Below are 12922 nucleotides of genomic sequence, written 5' to 3' on the forward strand. Positions count from 1 at the left end.
TCGAAAAAAAGAAATAGCATTTTAACAAATGTAAAAATTGCACGTGTTTTTAAATTTAGCATGTGATATCGCATATGTATGTGCATGTACCCGCGCGTGTGTGTGTATGGGGAGCGGCAGTGTAGCGATTAGCGCGCTGCGGTACAAACCTGGCGACCCGAGTTCAATTCCCACTCATGGCGAACACCAGTGACGATTATCTGAACCGGTCCTGGGCCTCTTCTAGGTCGACTCAGCCTCAAATGAGTACCTAGTATGGTGTATAGACATTGCCACTAGGGAGACAAAGACAGCCAGGCGTGGTGCTTGCCACCCACCCCCTCGTGTGCCGTTCCAGCCTTCATAGGTGCTCGCTAACAGCACTTGCCCCAACAGTCTGTTCAGGCTATACAGGGGATCTTTGTCTTCGTAGGGAGCAGTTGCGTCGCTAGCGCTCTGCTCTACAATGCCAGCAATGGGAGTTCAATTCGCGGCCACGGCTAAGATCAGTGACGATTCACCTGTGCCAGTGCTGGGCCTCTGCTAGCTAGATCGACTTGGGCCTCGAACAAGTAGCCGATGCAAAGGTGTAGACACAGGAGAACAAACATTGGCGAGGCGTGGCGATGGCCCACGCGCCACCCCTTCGTCGCTGTGCCAGCCTCGGGAGTGGCTCGCTGACAGTAACAGCCGTCCGTGCAGCTGCACGGGAAGGGGATCTGTGTCTGTGCTACAGGTGGTATTGGGGTAGAGTCGGGCTCGGGGGTGGTTGATATTTGAGGTGTGGAATGTGAGGGAGGGGGGCAGCTGTTGTGAGGGGGTTCTCAATCGTAGAGAACGTCGCCAAATTCGAGAGTGCCGCCCCTCATGCATCCTAATCTCAGCCCTCCCATTCCATACGAGCCTCCAGGACAGGAGCCCTGACCTCTGAACTCTTCTTTCCTTATGAGTCGGTGCACATTTTTACATACATAAGTCCTCACTTGACGCTTTCTCATGCTTCAGCACGGTTCTTTTATTCGGGAACACTTTAATGCACGACGCGGGAACGCCCTTTGTGATAACGCGGTCTCTGAGCGGTCGATGACGAACTACTTTCTCGAGCTGCCCGCCTGAGCGGCAGAGTGATACGGTACGAGGAATGACACATTGCATGGCGGCGTTGTGTGCCCTCATCTCAGTGCTTTGTCCCTCCGTGGCATGGACTGCAGGCAGATTTTATAGTGCAAATGTGATTCGGTCCTATACAGCAATTCCTCGCTTTGAGGCACTTCCAAGGAACTCATCGCCCGCCTTAAACACGCGATTTTACTTTGCGTGTTTGTACATTTTTAAAATGATAATTTAGAAAAAAAAATCAATTTACTTTAGACGTAGGCTTCCCCAAGCCGTGTCAGTTTATGAGGGTTGTGAGAGGCGTACACTTCACCAAGCTGGTCAGCGAGGGTGGCGGTGGGACGGAGACACTCCTCCCCGTGCCGCTGATGTTTACCTGTGGCTGGGAATCCAACTCGGTCACTGGGCTTTTATAGCGTGGTATGCAAGCCACTGCACCGTCACTCTCGCGGGAAATAACTGTGCGTTTGCATACCTGTAAGGTAGGGATATTTATTGTCTAATTAGGCGTGGTGGTGCAATAGTTGCTGCATTACACCATGAGCCCAGTTACCCGAGTTTGTTTCCGGGCCACGGCTCACGTCGAGTGATATCTGATCCCACCTTGGGCACCTCCATCAACAATCAGCACCGGATGGTGAAGCACAGTCAAACAACCCCCACGCGCCGATGTGGTGTTGAGAAGGCCTCTACCCAGTGATGGATTGACAAAGAGCTGCACATATGTAATAAGTGGTTTATTTCAGTGTATCATTTAGGGTGCTTATTTATGACATGCATGTGTGTGTGTGGTTATATAGGGAGTGGTAGTATCGTGGTTAGAGCACTGCACACACTTGAATTCGAATCCTGGCCACAGCTAACATCAGTGGCGAATATCCGGACTGGTCTTGGGCCTGTCCTAGGTTGACTTGGCCTTAAAAGATGTCCCGGTTTGATGCGTAGACATCGGAACGTGGGGAGACTAAAGCGGCCGAGCGTGGCGCTGATGACACCGGCCTACCATATGCCGAGCCGGCCATTATAGGCGCTCGCTAACAGCCCTTTCCCCAGCAGCCTCGGTAGGCCACGCGGGGGGTGGGGGCGGGAAATGTGGTGTCTTTGCGTCCGTCTTTGTCGGTGTTTATACTGAGCAGGCACTTTCTCATGGCTTGTTGGGGGATTGCTTGCATACGGGGCCATGTGTCGGGTTAAATGTTAAATATTCATTCATACTGATGATGCGGTCAACCTTCCAGCCTGCCCGGCATGTAATGCTGGGACGAGGGAGTAATGGTCTGACCTTCAGGCATCCTTTGCGCGCATCTTGGCGGCGGCGGCGGCAGCGGAGCGCGCTTGATGGGCTCCTCACCGTGATTGCATATTCATCGGGGACCAATAGGATGCTGGTAAACAAACTGAAAATTGTTTCTGAAGGCCGTTAGCCTGGCTTCCCGTATGCACTTCAGTTAATGGGCGCCCGAAACTGAATGTAGGGGTTCGGAGAGCTAATTGTCTGCATTGATCCTGCACCGTCTCCCGTGAGCGGTAATTGCTGCGAAAGTACTGCGCACTGTAATGCTTGTAGCGTTTTTTTCTCTTTTCCTCTTTTGAAAACACGAATGTTACAGAACCTCTGCCAAAAGCGCACGGACACGACACAATTTAGTCACGATTGATCGGCGAAGTTTTTTTTTTTTGCGCCACTGCTCTAAGTTAAATCGTCCCTTTTGATGAAACGTTGCTCGCGGCATTGATTTTACATTGACCGCCGTTTGTTTTCCTTTACTATTGAAGCCGGCCGCCGGCCACCGCCGCTGCCGCCGGTCGGTCGCGTCGTGATGGATTGTCCATCGATTTGCAATGGGAGCTTTCGTTTGCGTCGGACTGCAACACAAATGTGCAACGTTATCCCTCTGCTCCCGCGCTCTGCCCCCCGCCCCCCCCCCCCCCGCCCCCGCCTTAAAAAAAAAGTACGATAAAAAAAGGACCCCAGAAAAACTTAGCGTGTCTATGTGCAAATTGCATCTTAAGCATCGCGTTTCCTGGCCCTTAAACCTAATTCTCACCTTGTGCCGCAGGTCCCTGATCAGCCGGATGAAATGAAATCCCCGGGAACACGTTGCCATGGAAGCGTGTGACTCCCCCAGCGTCTCGGGGCACGAGGATGGGCTGCCCGCTCCCTCGCTGTTGTACGAGCAGACGGCCGTGCTCGCCGCCGAAGCCCTGGAGGCCTCCTCGTCCCCCCTCTCAGAGGCTCGTGCCGCCGGCAGCGAGGCCCAGCGGCTGAGCGATCCCTCGCTGCTCCGCGGCCTCGCCGCGCCCTGCCCCGGCTCCGGGCCCCTACCCGACGCGGCCGCCGCTGCTTCTTCCACCTTTGTTTCCTCTGCCAAAGATATCCGCTGTAAGCAATGCTCCACCTCATTCCCGAGTTTACAGTCGTACATGGAGCACCACTGCCCCGGCGCGTTTCCCCCCCTGCTGCGCGACGAGGAGAGCGAGGCGAGCGAGGCGAGCGAGGACGACAGCGACGTGGAGAACCTGACGGGTGACATCGTCTACCACCCCGACGGCTCGGCCTACATCGTCGAGAAGGACAAGGAGCTCTGCAAGGGGGGGGAGGGCGGCGGCGGCGCCGGCGCGTTCCAACAAGCTTTAAACGTGAACTCGAAGGCCAGAGACTCGGCGCACCCGCAGATCGTGAGCACCTTTCACATCGCGTCGTCGCTGGCGCGGCGGTTCAGCGTGGACCAGGCGACGTTCCCAAATACCTCAGTGCTGGTGCCGGGGCTCGGCCCCGTGCTGCACAGCTTCCGCGTCTTCGACGTCCGGCACAAGGACGGAGCGGACGAGTATCTCAACAGCGACGGCTCAGCCAAAAACTCCTGCACAGCCAAAGATGTTCCCACCACCTCCGTAGACCTCACCAAATTCGACGGCTGCGCCCTGTACGGCAAGCGGAAGCCCATCCTCATGTGCTTCCTGTGCAAGCTGTCCTTCGGCTACGTGCGCTCCTTCGCGACGCACGCCGCCCACGACCACCAAATGACGCTCATCGACGAGGAGCGGAGGCTGCTTGCCAGCAAGAACGTGTCGGCCATCATCCAGGGCATAGGCAAGGACAGGGAGCCCCTGATCAGCTTTCTAGAACCAAAAACTGCAAGCTTTCAACAGGCGACGATAACCTCAACGGCAAACCTCGAAGGTCCAAGACCAAATTTTTACGGCGTGTTCAGCGGCGTCCACGTGCCCGGCATGGAGGGCCTGCAGGCCGGCCAGTGCTTGGCGAAGGGAAGTGGTAAGTGCAATCCAAAGATGACGGAGCAGACCGCCCCTCCTGCGAAGCAGCAGTGGGGGTCGAACGCTCTGATGAACCTTGGGGGTTTGGTCAAATTCTCGCAGGGCCAGACCGCTCCCTCGGCGTCGCTGGGGCAGCTGGGCGGCGCCGACGCTGTCGCCGGGGAGGAGGGCGAGGAGAAGCCCGCCGACGGGCCCGCGGCGGCGGCGGTGGCAGCCAAAGTCCCCATCAAGTCCGAGCCCGCGGACGTGGAGGAAGAAGAATTCGGCGACGAGCTCTACGCCAACGAGTTTGACGAGGACGACGGCGACGACGACAGCGGCGACGGCGCTCGCCTCGGGCTGTGGGACAGCGCGAGCAGCAATGAACTCTCGAGTTTTACAAACCAAAGCATTTCTCAAACTTCTTTCCTGCCTCAAGCGCTCAACTCCTCTCCAAAGGGTCCCTCGTTTAATTCCTTATCGATTCTCTCCGATAACGCCGCGGGCAGCTCGGAGCTGAACGCGGACTACGCCGCTCAAAAGCGCGTCGAATTCTCCGATGGCAAGGACGACGGGTTGCCCGACGGTGCCCTGAGAGACGCCGACGGTGACCAGGGCGAGGTGGCCACGGCCGTCGAGATGGCACTGTGTCGGCCTCACCGGATGCTGGGGTCGACGCCGCCCTGCCTGGCGAGGGAGGGCGACTACACCCCAGAGAGCGACCGCGAGTCGCCGAAATGCGACTTCCTCCTGAGCCACACGGCGCTCGCGCTCGGGGGACACCTTTCGGCGGCCATGCAGTCGCGCAACTCCTGCAAGACGCTCAAGTGCCCCAAGTGCAACTGGCACTACAAGTACCAGCAGACGCTAGAGGCCCACATGAAGGAGAAGCACCCCGAGCCGGGCGACGTTTGCAACTTCTGCACGTCGGGGCAGGCGCACCCGCGGCTGGCGCGCGGCGAGAGCTACACGTGCGGCTACAAGCCCTTCCGCTGCGACGTCTGCAACTACTCCACCACCACCAAGGGCAACCTGAGCATCCACATGCAGTCCGACAAGCACCTCAACAACATGCAGAGCCTGCAGAACGGCGGGCCCGTCTCGGCCGACCAGGCCGCGTACGGGCACCACCTGCCAAGCACGGCGCCGGGCGGCCTGGGCCTCGGCCTGGGCGTCGGCGGCGGAGTCGGCGGAGGGGGCGGCAACAACGGGATCGGCGCGGGCCCCCCGTCGGCGGCGGCGGCGGCGGCGGCGGCGGCGCCCAAGGCCCGGCCGCAGCAGCAGAAGCCAGTGTGGCGTTGCGAGGTGTGCGACTACGAGACGAACGTGGCGCGCAACCTCCGCATCCACATGACGAGCGAGAAGCACGCGCACAACCTGCTGCTGCTGCAGCAGAGCATGAAGACGCTGCAGCACCACCACCACCACCACCAGCAGCAACAACAGCAGCAACAGCAGCAGCAGCAGCACGGGCTGCAGCAGCTGGGGCTGGCGGGGCTGGCGAGCGGCATGCTGAGCACGCCCACGGAGGCGGAGCTCTACCAGTACTATCTGGCGGCGGCGGTGGCGGCGGCGTCGCACGGGGCTGGTGTCCCCGAGCGCCTCAAGCTGGAGGGGGGGCTAAGCGACGAGCAGCAGCAGCAGCTGCTGCTCTCCGGCTTCCAGATCGACCCCAACTCGACGGGCAGCTCCCTCACGCCCGCGCTGGGTACGGACGGCGTCGCGAGCACCGTCCACGAACCAAACCCCCCCGCCTCCCTTCACCCCCCTCCCTCCGTTCACATGCTCCCCCACACACCCCCCCCCCCCCCCCCCCCACTCGTCCTCGAACTTAACTCGCAAACGAGCAGAAGTGAGAGGGGCCACGGCGCCGCTGAGGTAGTTTGGCCAATTTTCTGGCTTGGTCGCAAAAGGAAAACTGTGGTTGCGGAGAGCGCACACACACACACGTTTCTCCTAAGCGACGATGGTTAAACCATTACATCTGCGGAGCTGTAAATAAATAATTATGAGCATTCGGAGGTTCGGGCTGAGTGGTGGCAGAGACCCGAGTTTGATGCCCAGCCAGGGCTGATATCCCATGGCGAGTGACATGTCGGAACCATTCCCCCGAACTGACCAACGTGGTGAAGCATGGTCAAGCGACTCTCGTGACTGACGCGGTATGAGGAGGCCCATCATCCACAGCAGCGAATTAGCTAAGGATTGTAAGTTATGCAATAATCATGAGTTTTTGTCGATTTTGTTAAAGCAAAAAATGCAAAGATATTGACGACAACCCGGGTTGGGGATTCCTTCCAGACGCCCGTGTTTTGCCAGGAGCTGCTGGTCGCGTGGCAAAATCCCTCCACTTACTCTTGAAAAGTTCCGTTTACACACGACCATCATCTTTTTTTGCTCGTAACTCTTGATTTTGTCAACTTTTCAACCATCCTGCATCCCCCCCCCCCCCTCCCGCTGGCAATATCTCCATGTGTACCCACACGCGCACACAATGCATGCCCTATATATGTTCTTCATATTCATGGAATTCGCTGAAACCATTCTCAAGCATTTTTTTGCTTTTTTCCCGTCTTTCATGAGACTCAACCGCCCCCCCCCCCCGCCTCCCCCGCCCATTTGCCGCAGGTGCTAAATCTGCAAGGGCTCTTGTTTACGGTGGTATTTCTGTGGAGAAAAATTACAGTGATTCGCTATGAAACCACATGCTGTCGCGTTGCACTCCACTCCCATGGCTCGGCTTGGCAGCAGAGACTTAAAACCGCCTTCTGTGGCAGCTCCTGAAAGCCGACAGTCTCTGTGGCTGTTTGTGTTCCGAGCGGCGGCCACACCATACCTAGGGGAAGCTTCCCACGCCTCCCATCAAAGCGGCCCTTTCTAACGCTTTACATAAGGACTTGCGAATTTTCCAAAAAAACTCGCCTTGAATTCTCTTACCGCCTCGAGGCTTGTACATTCCGTTATTTACTTATTTTGTCTGACGTTGCCGGCTTTGGGGGACGGCGGGAAAGGGGGGGGAGGGGTGGGGGAGCTGCTGGCGGACGTGTGGAGGAAGCGACGGGGGGGGGGGGGGGGCACACGCTACGCGAATTAGGGCCCCGATTGCCTTGTCCTTGCAGCAATTACTGCCATTTGCTAATTCGATTGTGTTCAAATTGTGTTGGTGCTAACTCGCACAAATGCTTGCCCCTGTGTCGAGGCATTGATTATGCACTAACCTTCACCTGTTTGCTTTTTTTTCATTCCGGACATTCAATACCAAGAGCTACGTGATAAATATTAGTCCATGTTTTTTAAAGGCGCTCCACGTTGTTCTGACGTTAGCTTCTCGGAGAATTTGAACGCGAACGGCGAAGCACATTTTGAGCGCACTTGGACCGGCGTGCCGTTGGGGGCGGTGGGAGGGCACGGCCGCGACCGACCGCGCGGGTCGACCTCCGGCCCTCGAGGAAATTTGACCGCGGCCTAACCTCGCGTGCGTCTCGCCTCGGCGCCCCGCAGGCGGGGAACTGCCGTTGGACATGAGGCTGGCTGGGCCGCGGCTCCTCGTCGACGACGGCACGAGCGCCGCGCTGCTGGGCGGCGCCGCCAGTGGCGGGGAGCCATCGGGCACCGACAACCCGGCGCTGAAGCTGTTCCTGTGCGGCGTGTGCAACGCCTTCAGCACCGACGGCCTCGAGGCGCTGGCAGCACACGCCTCGGCCGAGCGCCGCCTGCCCGAGGAGGAGTGGAAGGGCACCGCCGGCGACGGCGCCCACGCCTGCCGCCTGTGCCAGTACAGCACGCCGCTGCGCGCCAACTTCCAGCTGCACTGCAAGACCGACAAGCACGTGGCCAAGTACCAGCTGGTGGCGCACCTCCGCGAGGGCGGCCACGCAAACCAGTGGCGGCTCAAGTGCGCGGCGCTCGGCAGCCCCGTGCAGCTCAAGTGCAATGCCTGTGACTACTACACCAACAGCCTGGAGAAGCTGGGGCTGCACGTGACGGGCCAGCGGCACGAGGCCAGCCTGCGCCTCTACAAGGTGAGGCCCCCGACGGCACGGGCCGGGCTTTCTTGCGTCTCGTACCGCGCACAAATCCGCGGAGTTACGCGGAACGACGGAGAGCCGGTGGCGGTGTGGGAAGCGAGTGCATGAAGCGCAGGGCTTGTCGGGGGTGGGGGGGGGGGAGGGGAAAGTCGGCGATTTATTTGTTCCGCTTCAGTCACCGTGCCGGCCGCGCGAGACACCCCCGGCTGGACGGGAATCGTACTGTTTGGTCTCGACGTTTGAGTCGCGTCGGTCAGGACCGTTTTTTTTGTGATCGGCTCCCGAGCACGCGACCTCCCCGCGGCGCCTGTCGCTCGGCTCGCGCCGTGGCCCGGCCTGGTCGGGGGGGGAAGACGCCGGCTCGTGCAGCCATCACAGCAGCGGTGGTCAGACACCCTGCCGGCTGGGCGGGGTGTGGGCGTAGACGTCGGGTATAAAAAAATATATATTCTTTGAGAATAGGTTTTCCCCTTTTTTCTGACAATAAAATAGATGTTAAGATGTTAAAACACCAAATCGAAATCTTTTACAAGGAATCATGTCTGCATTAACCACAATATTTGTGGTCAGAATGCAAACAAAAAACGTACTCTGATATTCTTTACTAAATGAAATATTTTTCGTAAGTAAATTCTAATTAGTTACATTTTTTTGGAAGATCAACATCCAAAAATAAGGATGCGCACGTAAGCGTTGCACGAGCGGGTCACGTGGCAGGCTGACGCGACCAGGGGCAGGGGTGCACCGAGCGCGCCAGCCTTACCACGTGCCCTGCCAGTGGTGGCATCGCACCCTCTCGCCTTTTTGAACGTTCATTCTCTACGATCGTGGGGGCAGCAGAGACTTGCATGCCGCTCGGAAGCTGGCAACCCCTCCGTCGGTTACGCAGCTTTGGTCGGCCTGGGCCTGCGAGGGATGGAATGGTCACCTGGTTCCTCCGGCCACGCGGGCCATGGGGTGGGGGGGGAGGGCGTCTCGACGGGTGACATCCGCTGGATCTTTTCTCGAGCGAGCGTTCTTCTTCGAGGAGCAGCGCTCTCGTCGTGACGTCGTCTCGCTGCTGCCGCTGCGTCTGAGCCAGCGCGCCGTGCCACGGCGGCGTCGGTGGCATCAATTGGCCCAGTCCCCGCACAGCTCGAGACGTTTCTTGGTTTTCTGAGCCAGCGGCACACTTCAGTCGAGGGTCTTCTTTTAAAAGTATTTTCTTCATCCTCGTGGTCGGCTTTTGTTGTGTTTCTGTTGAAGTCTGGAATAGGTAAGTGGTTTCCCCCCCTCAAAAAAGGTATCGTTCATATTTTAATATTTCAGTCAGCTGCCACAATTCCACCAGAGCTTGTCAAAGCACACTGTGGGTCGGATTGTTACGGCATAGATTTATGGAATCTTTTGTTAAATTTACTGGCTGTTTGAGTGCGAGCAGCTTTATGTGGGGCTTGTGTGCTGGTTGTTCCATAAACTCGGGGACCAACAGAACCTCTAAAACTTGTTTATTACAAAACATAAACCTAAGTGGCCAAAAGCCGCAGCCCTCTTTGGGCTTCATAAGATTAACTACAGGCGATGGCGGCGGTCAGAGACGGGGCGGCGAAGATCGCAGCTCTGGAAAATCTGGAAAAAAACTAACCGTGCCGGAGCCGGGCACCGCGGCCGTAATGGGAGGTGTCCGCTCGCATTAGGAGGCGCGCCTCGGCAAGGACAAATGCCGCCCGCCGGCGCGAGCACGGGCGCTGCGACTTGGCCGTGCGAGTCTCCCACGAGGCACGGGCCCGAGTCGCTCCGCACCAGCCGCGAGTCCCGAGAGCTGGCGCGTGCACGTGCGCGCACGCACAGACGTACGGACGGACGCGTGTGCGGGTACGCTCGTGCGGCTTGCCGCGGGAAGACAGGTGGAGGGGCGGCAGCGTTTCTCGTTTTTTAGATATTTTCCGCTGCAGCAAGGAGATTTTTTATCATCATTGTCACCGTCAGTCGCCAGTGCGTCCGCTGCAGTGATTGGCTTCAATCGCCACGGTGCCCATCGGGGGGAGGGGGAGAACAACAAAGGAGGATTGGGGGGGAGGGGTGGGGGGCTTTTAGGCCGAGTGGGCCCCTGGATGACGTTTTCTATGCCCTATACTACGTTAAAATATAAAAGCCTTTATGATTCCACTGCTGAATGAAGACCTCCCAAATTCCATGTTGGTCATGAAGGCTGTTTGACCGTACTTCACCACACTCGTAAGTGCTGGTTGGTGAACGGTAGCCCAGGATAATATTTGCCGCCAGCATTAATATCAGCCGGGAAAAATAACTCTGGTCACCGGGTTCACGGCGCACTTCACGAACCGCTGCACCACCCCTCGCTGGACAGAATTGCACACGTACTCAATTTGCATATCGGCTCGATTTTCTCAATCTGCGCCATCCAGGATTGATGGTCGCACACAGGTTCGGAGCACCGGTGAGGCGTGCGTTGCCTGTTGGGCGTGCACGCTGGCATATATCGTGGCAGTGCGAAAAACACAATCAGCCGGAATTCACCAACGCCCGCCACGTTGGGTGTTACTCCTCTCCCAGTGAGTAGACGTCCCTGTCTCAGGTGGGGACGGGGGGTGGATGGGACGATGGAGGGGGGGGGGGCTGCGCTGCACGAGGGGAGAGGGGAACTGGCTGGAGGGGGGGGGGCACCGCTGTCATTTTCCGTGCAGCCTGCGCGAAGGTCGAAGTCAGTGAGGTAGGATAATTGAGCAGAGACTTTGCTGCTTTGTTGGCGGTGACCGCTGGAGCAGAATAACCCGCGCCCCCTCTGCCCTTAATGGCTTTTGCATGTTGGGGTTTAGAACCCTAATCTGATGCTCTTCTCCGCCGAGTGAGAGATGCAAATCGCGCGGTAATAACCGCAGCCTGAGTCCGCGCCTCGTCAAAAGGGCTCGTCGCGCTGCGAGCCCGGTCGCCGGGGGGGGGGGGGCAGGGGGATGGGGGGGGGCAGGGGGATGGGAGGGGCAGGGGGATGGGGGTTGGCAGCTGGAGGAAGGGGGGGCAGCCTCCCACCGTTTTTCATTATTTAGTTGGAAAGATAATTTTAAACACGGTTATTTTTTTCTTGCGACCCGCGCTGTGAGTTTTCTCTTGTCGGTGCGAATTGAAAAACGGTATTAATTTTCGGATGTGCAAAAAAAAAAGCTAATTAGTTGATGGCGCGGGGGGGGGGGGCGTGAGCGTGTTAGTGGCCGTGCGGTTAACACTCGCTTCGCGGGAAACTGCAGCAAGCGATTAAAAAAATGTCGCGAGAAAAAAACACGCACAGCACAGGCAGCACCGCGACGTTCACCGACCATCCCTCCCCCACCCCCTCGGAAGCCGGCAGATCCGTCACGGGCCTGAACAAAACAAATCGCTCGCACAACCGCCCTGACGTAACAGTTCTGCGGAACTGTATGAGACCCTAAACAAAAATCCAAACAGCCGGTACATTAGATTAATTAACGAGCGACGAATTTGAATAGACGACACCGTCGCTGGTAAATCGAGAAGTCTCGCTCTGTGGGGAATGCGTCTCTTGATGGGCACGTGCTCCTCCTGGCAATTTCATTTCTTCCTCTCCCCTCTATGTGACGGCGCTCTTGAATCGGAGCGATGCCTTCCTATCTCTTTGCGCGATCACGTTCTACGCCACAGCAAAGCGGTTTTAAGTGCCCGCGAAGGCCGCATTCGCCAGCCTGCTACTCGCCGTGAGAGTCTGTGGCCAGCGGGCGGGGAGTGGGGGGGGGGGGCTGGGAGGGAGCAGACAGCGTCATTATAATTGCGGGTTGTTGTGTTTTTTGGCGGAGTGAACGGGGAAGCAATTACCACAGCTCCCTGAGCATCTCTCATCCGAGATGGAGCTCAGAGCGTCGCCGATCAACGTATGATAAACCTTCTTTGGGAAATCTCTTGTTTTGTTTGCAATTGCTCTCGAGTAGCACAAACGTAGAGGCGAGTCATTTGCAAATCCGCGTTTAAAATGGGCGTAATCGCGCACGGCGTCCCTCGCGAGGTACACTGCCTGCATCGTGACAAAAATCCACGTTCGTCAACTCCGGCGCGGGTGTGCGCGGTACAGCCCGGCGGTGTGCCTTGACTTTTTTTGCGTTCGTCAAAATGCAAAGGGCGGGGGGGGGGGGTGGTCCCAATATATTTATTTTGGGTTCCGAATTGTTTACCGCGGAGGCGCGTGTGTTGGTGTGTCTTCTCGGCCACGGTCATTCCCTCCCTTCTCTTCGCTTCCGAAACGTGGACCCCCTTAATGGAACATTTTCGCCGGTTAGAAACATTTATTCATGCTGGGTTTAACCAGGCTGGATTGTGTGAGGAGCTCACAAATTCTTGAAAGATCTGGGCAAGGTCCCATCGGTGAGCTCCTCCGGTAGGCAAGGCTGGGTTGGCTGGGTCATGTAGCCCGCATGCCCAGCCACCGCATGCCGAAACAGCTTTTGTTCGGCCGGATCGAGGGGGTTAAACGGGCGCGGCACGGGCTAGAAAAGAGATGGAGTGATGTGGTACAGGAGGACGTGGAGCTGAGT

General features: G+C 57.7%; 1 protein-coding gene across 6 annotated transcripts in view; it reads left to right on the plus strand.

The window, feature by feature from the left end:
- Positions 1-12922, plus strand: part of ZFHX3 (zinc finger homeobox 3) — a 138955-nt gene that overhangs the window by 38488 nt on the left and 87545 nt on the right. For all 6 annotated transcript variants that reach the window (XM_076069759.1, XM_076069757.1, XM_076069758.1 and 3 more), the window contains 2 exons: positions 3156-6061; positions 7855-8375. In XM_076069759.1, the coding sequence (XP_075925874.1) occupies positions 3202-6061; positions 7855-8375 (3381 nt within the window). In that variant the 5' untranslated portion in view covers positions 3156-3201. The remainder of the gene's footprint in view (positions 1-3155; positions 6062-7854; positions 8376-12922) is intronic.

Source organism: Petromyzon marinus, chromosome 25 (genome assembly GCF_048934315.1).
Source record: "Petromyzon marinus isolate PM22_M1 ecotype Great Lakes invasive population chromosome 25, UKy_Petmar_22M1.pri1.0, whole genome shotgun sequence".
NCBI lineage: Eukaryota > Metazoa > Chordata > Hyperoartia > Petromyzontiformes > Petromyzontidae > Petromyzon > Petromyzon marinus.